The sequence below is a fragment of the Aythya fuligula genome, chromosome 1 (genome assembly GCF_009819795.1).
Source record: "Aythya fuligula isolate bAytFul2 chromosome 1, bAytFul2.pri, whole genome shotgun sequence".
Classification (NCBI taxonomy): Eukaryota; Metazoa; Chordata; class Aves; order Anseriformes; family Anatidae; genus Aythya; species Aythya fuligula.
Genome location: NC_045559.1, coordinates 1,943,082 through 1,954,578, shown reverse-complemented (window position 1 = coordinate 1,954,578; position 11,497 = coordinate 1,943,082). Strand labels below are relative to the sequence as shown.

Here is an 11,497-nt window from a genome sequence, read left to right as displayed (position 1 = left end):
TGGGTGGGTTTTAAGGTCCCTTCCAACCCAAACCATTCTGTGATTCCATGAAGGGGTGACCCAGGGGGGACCACAAACGTGTTGGGGGCTGAGCGGTTTGTCACAGCTGACAAATGGCCCTGTGACCACACTCAGGTGAAGGAAAAAGGAGGAAAAAGTGACTGAAAAATGAGCTGCACCGAGGACCTGACAGAAGCAGGAGGAACCTGTGAACCCTCCACATCATTTGAGGGCTCAGCTAAGCCCTGAAAGCACTGCACCACCTCCTGAGAAGGCCGTGAAGGTGATGTGGTGGCGTTTTGGCACCTTGGCATCACCTCTTCGTTTTCCTCAGGCTCCCAGCTGGGTCTTGCTCCAAGCAATGGGGGCTTGGTGGAGGTCAACTGGGTAGATTGGAAGGCTCTGGAGAAGGTAACAGCTACAAATATATCCAATGTCCTCCCAGAAAAGGGCAACAGGGACTCAAATTAACAGCCAGGCCTGGCATTTCCAGTGTAACTAAAAACCTGCTGCACAAGCAGCAGTGCCTGGGGGGCTCCCAGGGGCTCACCTGTCTGCTACAGGGATCTGGATGCTAAAGGACGGCACCAAACAGGCTCAGGGTCCAGCCCACCGAAGCTAGGAGGAGTGTAGAAAAGCACCATGACATGATTGGGCTCCTAGCAGAGAACTGGGTCAGCTTTTCAATTAATTTAAATGGAAAAGAAAAAAAATAAAATAAAATAGTGGGGGGGAGCAAAAGGGGTTGCATAAAAAAAAAAAAAATGCAACCTTGCACAAAAATAACTGCATCCTCCCTCCGTGATCCATTCCAGGCAGGTTCCTGGAGGAGGCTCTGTGATTCCCAGGAGCTTGGCACAGCCAAGGCCTCCCCTGTTATAAAAACAACCCCTCTCCGGGAGGATCCCCTGCTGCCCTGCCCTATAAAACCATAAAAAGCTCCCTGCAGAGAGCCCCCCCGGCCGCTAATCCTCCTTCGGCCTCTTCCTCCAGCGGGCCAGGAGGGGCCCGAGGCTGTTCCAGACCTCGGTGTACATCAGAGTCCCCACGAAGACGAAGGCTGTGCCCAGCCAGTGCCAGGCCGTGAAGGGGTTTCGGAAGTAGAGGATGGAGAAGATGAGGCTGACGAACTTGCGCAGCGTCACCACCAGCGTGACGGTGAGGGAGGTGCACTCCGTGGTGAGGATGAAGACGCCGCGGATGCAGACGTATCTGGAGGAGAGGGGGGAGGTAAGGGGGTAACGGGGCTGAAAAGGGAGGGTGGCCCGGTTTTTGGGAATGTAAAATTTGGGAAATGGATAACCCGAGTTTGGGAATGGAGGAATTTAAATGCCTTTCTTCACAGCTCAGTGTTTCTGCAGCTCTGAGCCCTGGGGACACCCTGAATCTCACAGACTTCTCCTGAGTCTGCTCTGGGACAGCAGCAAGAGTTGATGCTTAAACAAAAAGTTACTGGCGTGCAGCTTTTACAGCTTCCCTAGCTCTGTGGCAGGTGCTAAAACCAGATTTCTCCCTTTACACCTGGCAGCGGATCTGCAGCAGTCCCCTCTCCTCCCTGAGGGGGCACAGATTAAAGGAGGAGGAGCGTGAGCAGCAACAGGGGACAGCGACCTCCCAGCAATGAGAGAAAACTGTTAAGAGGGGACTTGGACTGAAGGGTCCTTTTTTCTAGTGCGTCTTGGGTTGATCAGACCTGCAGATCTGTCCTCGCTGCCTGGGAGACTGCCCACGGATAGAATAGCTCTCGATCCATCCCAGCTAGCAGAAACTGAATTTTTACCAGCCAGACTGCCCGTGGGGAGCTGGTGGCAGAATTCCATCATCCTGGAAAAAAAATTAAGCCCCGGGTTAAATCCCACTCTGTATTTTCCAAGGGCTACACAAATACCGGCTCCTAAATGCAGGGAAGGCTCCAAGGGCACAGCATCCCTAGCTTCCCTGCCCCATTTCTCCTCTCCCATCCTGCCAGCTCGTGTCAAGGTGCACATGGGAAGGATACTGAGTGATGACGTTCATGAGGAGGTAGAACCACATGATCGGCATTGTCAGCCCAATCACTGGGATCTGGAAGGGCTCTGTGGAGAGAAAGGACGAGGAGATCTCTCAGCATCAAGGATTTCGGGAGAAAATCTACCTGGATTTCAGGAAAAAATCTACCTGCTGTAGTCACGGCTGCCTGGACATGTGTGTGTGAGCTGGAAAGGAGCAAATAATGCAAGAGATGCAAGGAGAGAAGTTCCCTGCTGCTCACGACTGACCATGATGGGATTAGAGAATTTGAAATGTGAAAATTTGAAAGGTTTGAATCTCTGACATGCACAACTTCTGGTCTGGAAGCTCCCTACAGCGTTTTCCAGAGGACAGAAAGGTCCAAGGAGAGCAAGGGGCCACCTGTGCAACACTCACCGGACTGGCTGAAGAGAACGGCGTGGTGGTAGATGTTTGGGGCGAGGAGGAGAAAGCCAGGGAGTGGTAACGCATGCTGGAAGGAAAGGAGAGACACGACGTTAAGAGATTATGTGAGTCCACACCACTTCTCATCCAGGGAATCCAGCCTCATGCATCTCCGTGGATGACAGCACACATCTCACAGCACGATTTGGATTTCTGCCCCAGGATTTCTGCCTGTCTTTAACTTGTCCCACGCACCTACAGCACCAAACTCCTTCCCTCTGGGGAGCAAAGGGGAAGGATGGGACCAAAAGCAACCTACTACAGCCCAGGAAGGGGTCTGCAGACCACATGGAGCCGAAACCACTGTTTGAAGTGGCTCACAGAGCTGCCCGGATGGATCTGAGAGCAGGATGGGAGGGAAAGGGGCTCTCAGCAGCTCTGTCTGCCCAGTTAAAGGAACAGAAGAGACCCCGTGACTCACGTTGTAAAAAAGGGCCTCTTTGGAGTGCTTCCCGAACCGCTTGTACAGCGTCTCCTGGAAAATCCCCATCCTGGCAGACATGAGGAGGGCGAAGGTGAGCGCGGCGATACCTGGAACAGAAGCACAGCCTTATAGGATTGTTTCAGCACAGCATAGCTCGTGGTAACCAGCTTGAGGATCCCTGATATTCAGGTTTCAGTGAAAGAAAACAGTGACAGAAGCCAAAGCACTCAGCTGGCAAGATGGGCAGGAAACTGATCATGGTCTCGGGGACATAGGTAGGTTATTACAAGGGCTGAGATGCCAAGACTGTTCTGCAAAGGATCAGCTCTTAAAAAAAAAAAAACAAGGACTCAGCCCTGGCAAGCAGAGTTGGTGGGATACCAGAGACGCAGCTGTTGGCACTACTGACAAAACATCAGGCCCAGGTTCCCTGAAAAACCACCAACAAATTGCTTTTGAAGGGAGAAATACAGAAGGTATCTGCAAAAAGCTTCCTTCCTTACAAGAACAGTTACTTTGCAGAAGCCCTGCAGGTGCTGTGTGTGATTTGTTGGCCAAATGAAGAGTGTCTTTGTACAACGGTGCAAAGGATTCCCACAAAACCCCATTCTTTGGGGATCAACACCCACTGGAAGCCAAGTATCAGCACAGGGACTCACTCCACAGTCTGTTTAGCACAACCCACATGGCCACGGACATCAGAGAGCTAAGTTTTGTCCATATCCCATCAGGGCTTTGCCGGAGACAAGGAGCTCACATACCTAGCAGCCACCACAAGAAAACGTGGAGTCCGTCCTCTTCGTTTAAACTGGAGTCAGATGCCTGGGGGAGGGAAACACAACACAGTCATCGTCAGCTCCCACAGCCCTGCAGCTCATTCAGGCCCGCCTCTACCTCGCTTTCAGCTTGCTTCTGCTCCAAGCAAGCCCAGAAAGCAAAGATTGCCCAAGGTCTCGCGTTCTCCAGTCACTTCCCCAGCTAAACAGAGGTGGTAGTAACTACAGCACGCTTTGTTTGCCACCCTGTTTTCAGGAACGAACCAGATTCCAGCTGGAAGTGTAAATGTCTGATCAAGAAAGGAGATTTTCTTGAAGAAATGCCCCGTTTTGGCCAGAGATTGAACTCTTTAACAATAAAATAATCAGTGTTGCTTAGAGATGGCCCGTTAGCAGATTTCCCTGTCCTCATTTCAGGGCAGGCATGCAGGGAAGAACAAGCAAACCCAAATCCACGGTGTTACACACAGATTTTCTTCACTCCCTCCTCTTCTCCAAGCACGCATAACTTTATTTCAAGGCTCACAGAAAGTGACATTGGCTGACAACAGGTTCGGAAAATTCCGAAACCCAGAATTTGCTCTCTTCTAGGATAAAGAGAGCCAAGAATTGAGTTCCTTTAAGAGTTTTGGTTAGGATTCACCTGCTCCTAATTAAAAACCTGAATAACACAGGAAAAAAAGGCATCTATAATTAAATTAAACCACACAACGCGTGTCCTTTTCCTCCAACCCACAGAGCAGGAACAAGTGCTTTCAGGAAGCAGACCTAGAGCTAGGAGACATCTCATCTCACCATTAATAATCAGGCAAAGGAAATTACTGATGAAGGTGCCCAGGGCAGCTCCTCCTGTCAAAAAGGTTCACAGCTGTGACCTCAAGCCCCCTCCAATCCTTACCACTTGCTTTGCAGACATGAAAGTGCAGGTGAAGATCCCCACGGAAACCAGGGCTATGGAGGTGTACTTCGACATGCTGTACCTGCGTGGAGGAGAAGAGAGATGTCAGGGACCCAGCCCAACCTTGCAATCCTCATTTCCTTCTCCCTTGCTTGGCGTTTTGCTCCATTACACTGGTATAAACTTGGGATAATTGGCATTTATCCAATACCTAACACTGCTGGGGACAGAAGGCCAACTTATTCCAACAGCACCAAAAAAGAAGCTTTTGGACCAAGGTCTCTGTCTGTGGCAAAGAACCCACACACCTCCTCCCACAGGTATGGGTATTTTAGAAGCCAAGGTTCCCTGACCCTCTTCTTCCTCTATCCTGGTTTCTCCTGCTGTGCCCTATGTTATATGGCACAGAATATCCCCCTGGCCATTTGGGGTCAGCTGTCCTGACTGTATCCCCTCTCAAATTCTTGCCCAGCCCCATCCTGCTCACTGAAAGGGGGGCAGAGTGCAAAAAAGAGAAAGCTTTGCCACTGTGTGAGCACTCTCCAGCATTAGCCAAAACATCTCTGTCACTGGCACTGTTTTAGCCACAAATCCCAAACACAGTACTCTGTGGACTGCTACAAAGAAAGTTAACTCCATCCCAGCCAGATCCATCCTCGAGGAGCAGTACTGGGATGAAAAAGGACGGAATAGAGCTAACATTCTTGTCTGTAGCCATGTTTAAAAGCTCTTTCTTCAATCTTTAATCTTTAAATGAAGGAGTGAGGAGCAGTGGGAGCGCAGAAGAGGGAACTGCTCAAGTTTGGGCACATCTCTGTGCCCCAACCTCCCCATCAGTCCAACAAGGATACAAAGATATGTACCAGGAGAGGGTAAGGCTCTAAACAGCAGCCAGGATTAAGGCAGTGGCAGTGCATTCCCTGATGGGGTAAGAAAGGTGCTGGTGATTTACCTTTTTTTCAGAATGATGATACCGAGAGCCATGCTGGCTATGAGAGAGCCCTGGGAAAAGAAGAGAGGAGAGGGAAAAAAAAAACAAAACAGGTCAGCAGGACAAAATTCCTTGGACTGAGTGCCTGCCCCAAACAAATACCACGAGCAACTAACGTAAAAACACGAAGAGAAATGCTAGAAAAGGTTCAGGGAGACTGACAGGGTGGAAGGAGTCTGGCTTTGGCTAGAAGGAAGGGAGAAGTGCAGCTGGGTGGCTTGGGAACAAGGATGCTGGAGCAAACACTCTGTCTGGCGTAGTTCTTTTTAACCTCTCTTGGCTGCAGGTATCTCAACCCTGTGATATGTTGTTGGTGAACAGCCCCCCCCCCCAGAAGATTTCGCTATTCCCAACAGCCAGGACTCAGTTGTCTTTGGTTTTATGGACGTTTCAGCCACTCAAATGCAAATATTTAAGTGAGGATGTAATTTAATAGCATCAGCCAAAGCAGAGGCAGTAACAGCTCACGTGGAACTAGGCCAAATCCATCCTCTCTGACCTGAGACACGTCACAAAGGCTCATACACCAGGACATGAACCACTTGGACTGGTCACAAGGTGAAAGGGAAAACTTGGTCCCTTTGGCCAGCAATTCAGCCCCTCCAAGGCTGACAGCCAGAGCCTGGCCTTGGTTCTGTCACTGTTACTTCCCCATCACTTTGGGAAAGATGAAATCTGCTCCAGCTTCAGTTTCCTCATCAGTCCAGGGACGTTATGTTGACATTTAATGGTCAACACCGTGAAATAAAACTTGAAGCTGAACCTTCGCAGCAAGGGTGCTCTCCCTACAATTGAGTTGGAATTCAGTTTTGCACAGGGTTTTGTGGTCCTCTGAGGAAAAAGAGGGTGAAAGAACGTATCCATCAGGGAAAGTGCTTGCAGAGATGATGGGAAGAGATGTCACGTGAGATGGGACAGGACAGCACGGCAACACTCACCGATCTGAAGATCATGTGCAGCGGCATGGCGATATTTAAGTTCAGGGCATAGTTATTCACCACGCTGACAGTGAAGAACATGGCCACCATGATGAGGTAGTACCTGAAATACAGAGTGGGGGTCAGCAGAAGCAGCTCACGGCTGCGCACGTAGCTCCCTGGGTGCTGGGACACACGTTACAAACAGGTGAAGCGGCACGAAGAGAGGTCTGGAGTTGAGCAGGAACCCCCTTGGCTCTTGGGTGTGTGTTAATGACTCACGAGGAGATTGATCTGGTTTGGATATAGCAGGGAAGCCCTTAAAAAGGGAAGTGGACTGACACACACTGGCTCGGTTTGTGCTAATTGCAGAAGCAAAGGGGAACCGAGAACACCCCAGCTGGAATCTCTTAGCACGGGCTTCCCCCAGACCTCTCTTTCCTAAGGACAGTGGCATAAAACAAGGCTTGAATTGAAAGAATTCAATTTTTGCCAGCTGGCATCACAACCCTGCATGAAAGAAGCCATTCAAACCCACGCTGAACACCTCCACGGTCCCAAACCTCTCCTACAGAGCTCCTTGCTGTGACGCAGCCACAAATGGCACTGAACTTGGCCTCGGCTTTACCAGGGAAGAGAGCATGAACGCACCAGGTTATTGCCAGGACAAGGCAAGCCCTGACAGAGAAATGCAAAAGGAGATTTCCAGTAAACCTCTCCCTCCCACGCCCATTGCAGCAAGCCCCAGAGAGGCTGCAAGCTCGTCAGACTTAGCGAACTGCACAAAACATTGCCCTGTGCCTTGGACAGATGCAATCTGAGGGCAATTTCCTATTAGGCATTCTCAATAAACCAGGAGTTCTCATTTTAACAGGCACGACAGGTTCCCAGCGAGGCTTTGCGAACGGGTTTGGACAGGATAAACGGATGAGGCGTTTTATTAAACACTCCTTGAGATAAATAACAGATAGGTGGCCAATTTGCAACAAGCCAAGGCGTTGAGATCCACCGTACCTCATGGGTATGGCCGGCCGCTTCCTCCCGAAGTTGGCTTCGAAGATAAAACCTTCCACGGCGATAAATAAGAACTGGGAGAACGTCACGATGTTCCCGCATCCTGGAAACTGCCTGCAGGTGAGGAGAAGGATCACAAGGATAAATACAACGTCACAGAGAACACGCTGTGTGCTGGGCTGGGATAACAACGGGCTGGGCAGCTCGTGGTCCCACAGTCGGCCTCAACCTGGGATTTTGTTGCTTTATCCATCCAGGTTTTCCTGCTGCTCCTGTTACACGCCTCCCTGCAGGGATTTCCTCACCCCCACTCGTCTGGATGCGTGTGCAGCAATCCCAAAAACTTCCCCTGCCGTTCCCAAAGAGGAAGCAAGCAGCCACTCCCTCCGTGGGGTGTGTGGTGACACGGGTGAGGAAGTGAAAGAGGAAACTGCTCTGATCGGGGTCTGTAACTTCCCACCATGGCACAGGGTGTGAACACACAACATCAAGCACCCCTGTAACCATCCTGGGGCTGGATCTCCCTTTTTCTCATGAGGTAACAGTTCTGTTAGGGCTCTCTCACTATCTGCAAGTTGCTGGGCTCGGTACAGGCCAGGTGAAACAATGTTTTTGCCTGGGAGGAAGAGAGCAGGATTTCCATGGGATCTTTTTCCAGGATTTCCCACAACAGCTTGGGCCCGCTTTCAATACACCCCGAGGGCTCAGAGGAAGCTGTGACACGTCAATAAATCTGAAAGCTCGCTGTTATTTGCAGCGGGGGGCACGGCACCTTCCTCTGGTGCCCCAGCCTGAGCGCCTCCCCGCTACCCACCTGCCAACTTTCGTCTTTCTCAGAGATTAATTAACCCCAGAGATCAATTAACCTCAAGACTTCAACGCCTACAGCGTGGCTACGGGGTTCAAAAGTTATATGGGGGAAGAGAAGAGAGACTGAACCGCAGACAGGGGCCAGGCCGTGGGACTGTAAACCTTATCTCTGTAGGAAAACAGAAAGCAAGAGTAAACTTGGAATAAACCAAGACAGCTTCCACGCACCAGACTTTGTTTCTTCCCAACCCACAGCCCCTTGCATCCAGTCACTTGCCGTGTCTGTGGCCTCACGTTATCAGGAGTGTTGACAGAGGGTTGTATTTTGACTGGTAATAAAAAGGGCAAACAAAAAAAAAAAACAACAAGGCTGTGCCTGCCCGTGCCTTTGACTCATAATCCTAACACTCTGATAGCCTTAAATGCCAAAAGGCTGCATCCATCAACCAAAGATTTGCTCTCGTTGTAGATAACTGATGGGGAGCCCTCTGGAAGCAACGCAGAGGAACCTGGAGGGAATTGGCTCCTGGTCACATCGGTGGGGAGCAAAATGGAACAACCCCGCTCCTGGGCATCAGTTTGGGTCATGTTAATGCAGAGTGCTCTCATTTGGGCTGAGTTCAGCACATCTAAATCGCTTTTCCAAGAACGATTTCTGTAGAAGACTCCAGATTTCATACAGAATGCCTTCCATGGCACCTGCAGAAGAGCAAGACACCCCCCAAAGTTTGCACCACAAAGGGAAGAAACCCCACTGAGCTCCATCACGCAGAGCCTCAAACATCTTTGCAGCGAAGATATCTCCCAGGGACACAGCTTCAGAAGGCCACGTGCACATCGTGGGCTTTCTAACCAGGCATGCATGCACACCCCACAGAGCTCTGGCATCACAGCTCCAAGACAGTCCCCAGGGTGAGCCAGGAAAGCACACCAGAACATATAAAACCTGATTTTTTTTCCTGCTTTCAACCCCTTCCATAGCAATAGAAGCCCATTGTTTCTTGTCCTCTCTCCAGAGCCCAGCAGAAAAAAATTATTTTGTCTTGCCCGCAGCCGTTCTCCACGCATTTAAAGCCTTTTGTCTGTCTTCAGGCACTTCTAGACTAAACAGTCCTCATTCCTTTGCTCTTTCCACATAAATCCTGAGCAAATTTCTTTCAATTACCTTTGTTATTCCCCACTTGACTCTGTCTGGTCACTGCCTTTTCCTGTGATCCTGCTCCAAGACTTTCTTTGTTACGGGCAGATTCGTTTTCAAGCGGGACTTCCCCCTCCAGACAACAGCAAGACTCAAAGAAATCAGCAGTGTTGCCCCATTTTGGGGACTGAAGGTGAACAAAGGCAAGGGTGGGGCACAGGAACTGGGGAAATTTCTAAAGCAGACGTGAGGCAATGCTCAGGAGATGCTGGTGTGTGGAAAAGCAGCTTTTCCTAGGTATCTGCGATTGGACTTTTGGGGTTTTGATACCTAATTGGGACTTTGAGCAGAGCCAAATGGCTCGTTTTTGTTTTAATGTCTGCAGTCTGGTGGCAAGCAAATGGATAATCCCCAATCCAAAGCTCTCTTTAACTTGTGGGGGATATTTCATCTCCCTTGCTGAGGCTGAAGCACAAAGCAGGCAGGAAAGGCACAAAGCTTAGAGCAATCCCCAAGAGGAACGACGTCTTGTCAGGCATGGCGTTTCCCTGCAGGATCACGGAATCATTAGGGCTGGAAACGAAGATCTGCTTCTTGATTTCGACTGCGGAGAGATGTGGGGCCTCACCTCACAGGACCCACATCCAGGTCTCCCGCTTTGAAGCAAGTAACCCCACCGCTGGCTTGGCACATCCAGGCTCTATTTGGCACTCCCTTTTTTCTCTAAAGATCTCTAAAGATCTGTGATGATCACCTTCTCCAAGCTGCACTGGCCTGTGTCCGTCGGGGTTTGGAAAGGGATGTGGTGCCCACATAGACTCCAAACATCATCCCCTCTCGGTGCTCAGGCTGACCCCAAATACCATCCCCTCTTGGTACTCAGCTAGACCCTAAACATCATGCCATCCTGGTGCCCAGCTGGACCCCAAACATCATCCCCTCTTGGTCCCCAGCTAGACCCCAAACATCATCCCCCGTTGGTGTCCAGTTGGACCCCAAATATCATCCCTTCTTGGTCCCCAGCTAGACCCTAAACATCATCCCCTCTTGGTGCCCAGTTGGACCCCAAACATCATCCCCCGTTGGTGTCCAGTTGGACCCCAAATACCATCCCCTCTTTGTGCCCAGATTGACCCCAAATATCATCCCCTCTTTGTGCCCAGATTGACCCCAAATATCATCCCCTCTTTGTGCCCAGATTGACCCCAAACACCATCCCCTCTTGGTGCCCACACATACCCCAAAAACCACCCCCTCTTAGTGCCATTGACCCCACCAAGGAGCCCTGGGGTTTGGGCCCGCTCCCCAAGCCGTGAAGGCCCCCAACCACCCCCTGAGGGCCGCAGACCCCCTCAGGCCGCCTCTGAGCCTCCCAAATCCCCTCAGAGCCCCCAAAATCCCCTCAGAGTCCCCCGGGGGCTCCGCAGCCGCCCCCTCCCCACCCCAAAGCCCTGAAGCCGAGGTCGCTGCGGCCTTCGCCCCAGGGGACCCCCCTTGCCCCTCACCACCCCTCCTGCCCCAAACCTCGCTCCTTTCCGCCCGTTTTACCCCAAAAACCTCTGCCCCCCCCCCCTCCACGTCACCTGGCCAGCAGCTCCAGGAACACCACGTTGCTGCAGCAGCCGCCGAACACCAGGCACACCGCCGCGGCCGGGTGCATGGTGCCGCCCCGAGCAAGGAGGCACCGACCCCGGCCGCCACCGCATCCCGGTCCCGGGCCGAAGCCCCGCTCCTGACGGTCCCCGGCCTCCTCCTCTTCCTCCCGGGAGCCGGTAGTTCTCTCCCCGCCCGTCCTCCGTTTAACGCTACCGAGGATCCGGCGCGGAAAAGACTACAAGTCCCAGCGGCCCCCGCGGCGCCTCCCCGGTTCTTCCCGCTGGTGGTGTGGCCGCGGGGGGTGGTGGGAGTTGTAGTTCTGAGATTGGGGATAATGGCGGAGCGGGGCCTGATGGAGGGAGGGGAAAAGGGGGGGAGGCTCAAACGCCGCTGAGGAGGTGTCGCCGATGGGTTTTGGGTTTAAATAAAAAAATGATAGCTTAGATGAGAAATAGGTTGCCTGATGCCTGTGGTGGAGC

The 11,497-nt window shown here is 51.6% G+C and overlaps 1 protein-coding gene across 1 annotated transcript; it reads right to left on the bottom strand.

The window, feature by feature from the left end:
- SLC35B4 (solute carrier family 35 member B4) lies at positions 1-11,229 on the bottom strand. The gene is made up of 10 exons (XM_032207568.1): positions 11,006-11,229; positions 7,475-7,588; positions 6,482-6,584; positions 5,505-5,554; positions 4,553-4,634; positions 3,640-3,700; positions 2,876-2,985; positions 2,407-2,482; positions 2,000-2,075; positions 1-1,212 (listed from the first exon to the last, which is right to left on the bottom strand). The coding sequence occupies exons 1-10, from the start codon at positions 11,080-11,082 to the stop codon at positions 966-968; spliced, it is 996 nt and encodes a 331-aa protein (XP_032063459.1). The 5' UTR covers positions 11,083-11,229; the 3' UTR covers positions 1-965.
- Positions 11,230-11,497: the final 268 nt, after the last annotated feature.

Coding starts and splice junctions, on each gene's coding strand:
- SLC35B4 (XM_032207568.1), bottom strand. CDS start 11,082: ATGCACCCGGCCGCGGCGGTGTGCCTGGTGTTCGGCGGCTGCTGCAGC. Junction 5,555..6,481: donor TGCACATGATCTTCAGATCG/GTGAGTGTTGCC, acceptor TTCTTTTCCCAG/GGCTCTCTCATAGCCAGCAT. Junction 2,076..2,406: donor CGTTCTCTTCAGCCAGTCCG/GTGAGTGTTGCA, acceptor TTCTCTCCACAG/AGCCCTTCCAGATCCCAGTG.